We start from the raw sequence: 6,654 nt of genomic DNA on the forward strand, positions 1-6,654 counted from the left end.
TTTTTAAAACTGATGCTGTTCAAAGAGCTATTTCCAACAGGTAAGATCATATTTCCAGAGAACCTCACTTCTAAGTGAATTATTTAACTGACTGACTAAAGATGTGATGATAAACACCATAATTTTGTAAACTGATGCAGGTGGAAATATTGTGATGCTTTGGAAACTATATGAAGCCTAGCATGAAATATCTGAGACACAAGGCCTGAGCAGGTGATTAGACAACAACAAAACATCCAGTTCTTTCTGGTTTCATGTAGGTCACCATGGTTCTTTAGACGGGGGACTGAGGAGCCACATTTCTAAAGACAACAGTTCCATCGTGTGGCCGTTCTGAGTCACTGCAGCCTTCTGATTTAACTAGGAAGTATTTATGTTTGACAACAGATTCATTAAAAAATATAATGTAATTCCACTTTATTGAAACATCCTTGACTTGTAAAACAAAACAACAAACAAAGCGGTCCATACTGAGAGCATTAAACGTCCCCTTTTTTTTTTTTTAATTGTCTTTCAACCCACGGTGGAGAAAATATCCTCTTGATGAGATTTTAAAGCAGCAGGGACTTTAAGTGCATGTGGTGAAAAGTGTAAAAATGAAACTCCGGTTCAATCGCTCTGGTCCCAGATTTGACATCAAAGCTCGCCGTGTGGACTGGAGGTCGTCTGTGACTCTTCGGACTCCTCCGCTGTCTCTGATGGACAAAGACAACGAGACAAAAATAAGTCACAAGGAAACAAAAATAGAGCGAGTGTGCCGAAGTAGATTTCAGGGAGCACAAAAAGGTTTTAGAGCTCTCAACGCATTTTTCCAGGAAATTTTTTTTAAATTTATAAATACCAAAAATCACTGTGCTCTATACCTGGTTGTCCTGATGCTCAATAATCCAGGTCGAGAAATCTGACAAGGTGGAGTCAAGTCCTCTGGATGGTTTTTTCAACTTTTAGTCCAGGAGGACAATCATCTGTTAGTGCCCGGTCATTTGGTCGTTAGGCTGATTGTCTACTTTTGCTCATGAACAACTAGTTTTGGGTGTCACCAGCAACTGGTTGATCCACCATGTGAAGGTGCTGCTTATAAGAGTTTGCTGGCAGCTCCTCAGACTAAAGAAGTCTTTTGGATTAAAAAAAAAAACAAAAAACCCTGAAATGTTTCAACAAAGAGGAACCGATCTGGAGGGTTTGACTCCACCTTGTCAGCTCTATTCCTGATCGAGTCGAACGTTTTGATACACGAATAGTTACAACAGCACAAAGTGTGCAGAACTAGTTTGGTTGCAAAGAACGTAAACAGGAAAAACAACGGTGTGAATGCTGACTCAGCGTTCATCACGCTGTAATTAGAGCGCTGAGCCTCACCTTGTTGTTGCGTTTGGACGCACTCGCCGTCTCGCTCCTCGTAGCCTCCGGAGCAGATGCACACGTAGCTCCCCTCGTTGTTAACGCACTCCTGGTGCTCCTTCGTGCACGCGGGCTCTGACTGAGAGCACTCATCGGTGTCTGGAAGACATGAAGCACAAGTCTGAAGATCCAAACTGCTTGTTCTAAGTCAATAATCTGCATTTAAACGCCTTTAAGAAAGCTCAGAGAACTACTGCTCACGATTACTTAAGATGATTATTAGAAAGACAGAATCATTTGGAAATAAAGTGGTTTTATATCCCCTCATATTTGTTCTACATTGAACTGAATCTTTTCAAATTAAAGCTAATATTTTACATGCTTTATATGGTCTTTTTAAGACTCTGTCTGCTGAAGTAAATGCCTAGCATTCTTTTAGTCCCGGAGTTTTAAACTAAGATCATCTTATGAGAAGGGATGAAGTTACAGTCGTTTTGGTCAAACCTTGTAAACGATATTCTCAAACTCCCAGATCAAACGTTAGCTGATTATCTGGAAATCTGGTAGAGTTGGAGATGTACACCCAATGGTAAAATGATTAAAATCTGTCTGGTGGTTGTTGAGATATTTTGCTAACAGACAGAGTTGACTCCAGCAGTTAATGGCAGAACTGTATAGAGCAGTGGTGTCCAATCCTGGTCCTGGAGGGACGCTGTCCTGCATGTTTGAGATGTTTCTCTGCTTTGACACACCTGATTTGAATGACTGAGTCATTAACAGGCTTCTGCAGAGCTTAAAGATCTGCTGAAGAGCAGAGAAACATCTAAAACATGCAGGTTAGTGGCCCTCCAGGACCAGGATTGGACCCCACTGGTATAGAGCTTCCAGTAGGTGTTGTGAATTAGTCTCAGCTACAAACACACCAAACTTTAGAGAAATATCTGTAACACTTGCTGAATCATGGCAAGATATTAGAGACAAAAACTGCAACAAACAGCGAAGTATTTACTCCTCACCTGTGCAGGTGCCCTCTACATCTTGGTACCCGCTGGCACAAGCCTGGCACTTATCAGAACCGGGTCCAGAGCAGCCGGCGCACGCTCTGTCGCAGGCTGCGGAGGACAAACACGGGCAGAAACCTTTAAATGCATAATTAACACCAATAATAAAACATGATTTTCCTGTCTGACAGCTGGAAAACTAAACCTTCATCTCAGACAATCATGGCATGAAACAGGGTGCGTTAATCGTTTTAAAGTGTATTTAATCTGTGCTGAGGTGCACCTGCAGTGTTCACCAGCTGCTCTCACCTTTGCAGGAGTAGGAGCCTTCAGAGTTCAGGCAGTGTTGATCCTCTTGGCACACAGGAGGCTCTTTGTTGCACTCGTTCACGTCTGCAATTCACAAACCTGTGCTGTGATTGTTCTTTTACAAAAAAAAAAAAAAAAAAAACGTCTTCTTCACTGCAGACTGTGCTTCTTTCATAATGATTATTAGTGTATTTTATCATCTAGAGTACTAAATCTTACTATTAGGTTCTCATGTATGGGAGCGCTTCATGCCTGTTAAAATACACTTTATTTATATATATTTACAGCTGAAAGCACCTTTTATTAAAAAGTGATCGTTTGAACATTTTAAAGATTCATACAAACTCTTTACAGATAAAAATGTTGCCCAGCTAGTTCCATTCCATCCACATTCTCCACTTTCAGAGTATTTTTTTTTAAAATTTGACTCAATCATTCACATCTGAAAGCCTTTCGTACTCGTTTTACAAGACGTGTCAGCGTGTTAAAGTAGAAACTCCTTTGAGAAGACGATGTCAGTAATTCCTCTTACCAACACAAGCTTCTTGATCGTCCTCCTCCCAGCCCTCCTTGCACTCGTCGCAGTCCTGATTGGTCGCTCCGCTGCAGGTTTTGCAAGAAGCGTGACACTCTGTGGGAGGACGTGAACTCAGATTTACTCCACATGTTCACGTGATCCCTCTGAAGCCAGCATATCATTTGGCTGCGACCGTTGGAGACTTGTTGGCAATTAAAAATCGTGAGAAAAGAGGCGAATTTTACATCCAACGAGTTGTGCGGCTGCATTTAAAGCCGCCAGTTTTAGAAAAGCAGAGTCTGTTTTATGCACACGATTTACAAAACTGTGTTCTACCCTTACACATTATTTATTTACCCATTTCAACTTGCATCCAACCCACCTCGTCCTGCAGCATTCACTCCAAAACTCCCCTACTGATGAGGGTCTGTGTCTGTGTGAGCGTTTGTGAGTGTGAATGGGTGAATGTGGCTCTAGTGTAAGCACTTTGAGTGGTGAAAAATGACTGGAAAAGTGCTATATATGTTCAGTCTGTTTACTTTTTCCATTTTAATTTGGTGCAGGTGCAACCTCTGGACATCTAAGGGTATCACAGGCTTTGCCTCTTTGGATGCAGTAAAATAAAGCCACTACTCTTATCCAATGATGCAGGGAGGTGAGCTATGAAGGGTGTCAAGCACTCAGCTCGCGCGGCGTGACGTTTCCAGACATTTTGGAAACTCCCTCACAAATTGCCGCTTGCGATTCGGCGCAGCACAGGGAGACACTGGCTCGACTGACAGAGCTCCTCAGCTGTGTTTTTGTTTTTTTATTACCTGCGCACAAAGCGTACGTGTCGTTCTTCACCGCGCCGAAGTAGCCGTCGACGCAGTCCAAGCAGAACTCCCCTTTGTACCCGTGGTTACAGTCGCACTTCCCGTTGCCTCCGCGAGTCCCGTCGCCGTCACAGTCACCGTTACCGTGACACGGCCTCTCTGCACCCCCGACACAGGCTTCAAGACAAAGAACAGGTCAGAGGAAAGAAAAACTTTTCTTTAATATGTCTCAGATAAAAAGCTTTGGGTCCAAATATTCAGGCTGATATAATCGGCTGGAAACAAAGTTTGTGCGTCTGGGTTATGCTGCTTTTATTCTGATCGTGTCCTCACCGTTGCAGTCGGGTCCAAATGTTCCCTTTGGACAGCACACCTTAATGGTTTCTACGCAGAACCATTTATGGAGATCGGGATATTTTGTTTTCCTGCAACGCAACGGAGAGTCAAACAGGAAGAGATGCGAAAAAAAAGCAAGGCAAATTAGTTACAACAAGGCATGAAATCCAACACTCACTTCTGAAACCACCACGTCTCGAAATGCTCCTCGTGTTCCTCCACCATATGGTTGCAGTCGAAGCTGCTGGTCTCACACAGCTCCTCTAAAATCTCCATCAGACGGATCTCACTGTGAGAAGACAAAGATCACGTGGAGCTGTAAAGAAAACTTCTGACAGCGTGTGCTTAAAGACAGAAGTGTCGGATAGTTTGATAATCTAATCTTGTGCAAATGGCTGATGCTTTTGGGCAAATTCACAAGTTTATTTGTCATCTGAAGCACTGATAATCTTTCCGAGAGCAAAGCAAACAGCGTCTGTGGCAGGTCGACCTGCAGTTTGGACTGGACCAGCTGTCTCACCTCGTCTCATACTTGGACAGTTTCCTCTCCTCCCAGGCTGTGTTGCCTCCTCCAAAGTTCTGCTTTGCTGTTCTTTCAAAGCCCTAAACACAAGAAAAACACAAGATACTGTGGCATAAAAAGGGAACAGCTAGAAACAATTACATTTACAGGCTTGTGAGACATGGGCATCAAATAAAATAAAAGATAACACAACAATAGGATGGTTTGTGTCAGTAATAATAAAACTCAACAGAAATGTTTAGAATCCCATCTGACCTTATTGAAGTTGTCAGTGATTTGCTGGCAGGTGCTACAAGCGCTTTTCAGGTCCTTCTTTTTGGCGTCGTTGGCGTGAAAAAGTAAAACAAGAACTGTGCAAAACAAAAACCTGAGGAGCCTCAGCTCCGGGCCGGCGGACAGCATCATCTTCGCCGAAATCCAGTCACACTTTCATGTCAGGACGCACGTTTTCAGCCGATTCTAACGTGCCGCACACGTTTCAGACATCTAAATGAGCCGTTCTTGGCATTAAATCAAAGATAGCGCTATCTATGCAAAGCACGGCAACGTTGTATTTACATGCCGGTGGGCAGGCAAAAAAAAAAAAAGGATGAGATTGTAGTTTTCCGCGTCAGCCTTTGAGCCAGATTGTGGCTTGTGCTGATTGGTTGGTTGGGCTGTCAATCATTTCAGCTACAAATCAGAAGCCGCCACGCGCGGGACATCTAATCGACTTCTACGTGAAAAACAAAAAAATAAATTTTATGACACATATGTTTTATTTTTTTTAATCATTCTAAACCTATCTGAACATAATTTTATCGTTTTTTGCTTTTAAATAACAATAATTAATCAGCGATGTGAAAACTTATTTTCGCTTCCGGTGTTGACCGGAAGTGATAGTAAGAGCGCCTTCAGCTGTCATGGCTGAAAAGAGGAAAGTTGAGAGGCTGCTACTGCTGTTTCTGTTAATTTCCGTCGCTGTTTTGCATTTATTAGTTTGCCCGTTCACTAAAGTTGAAGAGAGTTTTAATTTACAAGCTGCACACGACATTTTGTATCACAGACTTGACTTCGACAAGGTAAGAAGCGTTTACATGATGTGCTACAAGCTAACATAAGAGTTCAAATAACACTACAAGTTCACAGGTTTAATATTTCTCTCACTTTGATTTTAAAATATCGAAAAAGGCAGCATGGAAGCGAAAATACAAGTTAAATCAGTGCAAAACTTTGTGTAAAAACAGTAAAATAAGAAGGTTTGGGGAGTGTTTACACGTAAAAACAAACCAGTCATCAAAAATGTACACATAGTTGTAGGAAAACTTGTTTGCTTTGTTCTTTGTGAGCAGTCTTGAAAAGTTTGGAAAAAAATAGCATGGAAAAAGCACTTATGTCCTTTTCTCAAAGATAAATATTACATTTTCTAAGAGAAAACCAAATTAAATAGCTCAAACTAAAGAGTAAATTTCATATTTGGCATATTTTGCAGAAGTTTAAACCTAATTTTCTTCCAAAATCTGTTTCCTTGGAAGGAAAATCCAATGAATTGACAAATGACTCAAAATGTTTGCATAGTAGTGTAGTTACAGTTTTTGTTTACATTATACAATATCATGTGAACTCCACAAAGTTTAAATAAAACTTTATAACTGCAAATTATTTGCCATACAGCATACAGTATGTTTTCTTTTTTACTCTGAATCAGAACATTGTTTTAGAAAAACCAACCTTGTGTTGAACCCAGGGGTGGAAATTAAAAATTTTGATCACCAGCCATAGTGGCTGGTGGACAAATTTTTTTACCAGCCACTCAAATATTTTACCAGCCAC

At 41.4% G+C, this 6,654-nt stretch overlaps 2 protein-coding genes across 2 annotated transcripts in view; one reads left to right on the forward strand and one right to left on the reverse strand.

Annotated features, from left to right (window-relative positions):
• Positions 1-388: 388 nt before the first annotated feature.
• creld2 (cysteine-rich with EGF-like domains 2) lies at positions 389-5,431 on the reverse strand. The gene is made up of 10 exons (XM_017424804.3): positions 5,098-5,431; positions 4,840-4,922; positions 4,498-4,608; positions 4,317-4,408; positions 3,984-4,160; positions 3,184-3,282; positions 2,652-2,735; positions 2,358-2,453; positions 1,360-1,500; positions 389-695 (listed from the first exon to the last, which is right to left on the reverse strand). The coding sequence occupies exons 1-10, from the start codon at positions 5,245-5,247 to the stop codon at positions 637-639; spliced, it is 1,092 nt and encodes a 363-aa protein (XP_017280293.1). The 5' UTR covers positions 5,248-5,431; the 3' UTR covers positions 389-636.
• A 288-nt stretch (positions 5,432-5,719) lies between these two features.
• Positions 5,720-6,654, forward strand: part of alg12 (ALG12 alpha-1,6-mannosyltransferase) — a 5,814-nt gene continuing 4,879 nt past the window's right edge. Inside the window, exon 1 of the mRNA XM_017424832.3 lies at positions 5,720-5,903. Coding sequence (XP_017280321.1) covers positions 5,745-5,903 — 159 coding nt within the window. The 5' untranslated portion in view covers positions 5,720-5,744. The remainder of the gene's footprint in view (positions 5,904-6,654) is intronic.

The sequence above is a fragment of the Kryptolebias marmoratus genome, linkage group LG18 (genome assembly GCF_001649575.2).
Source record: "Kryptolebias marmoratus isolate JLee-2015 linkage group LG18, ASM164957v2, whole genome shotgun sequence".
In the NCBI taxonomy this organism is placed as follows: domain Eukaryota; kingdom Metazoa; phylum Chordata; class Actinopteri; order Cyprinodontiformes; family Rivulidae; genus Kryptolebias; species Kryptolebias marmoratus.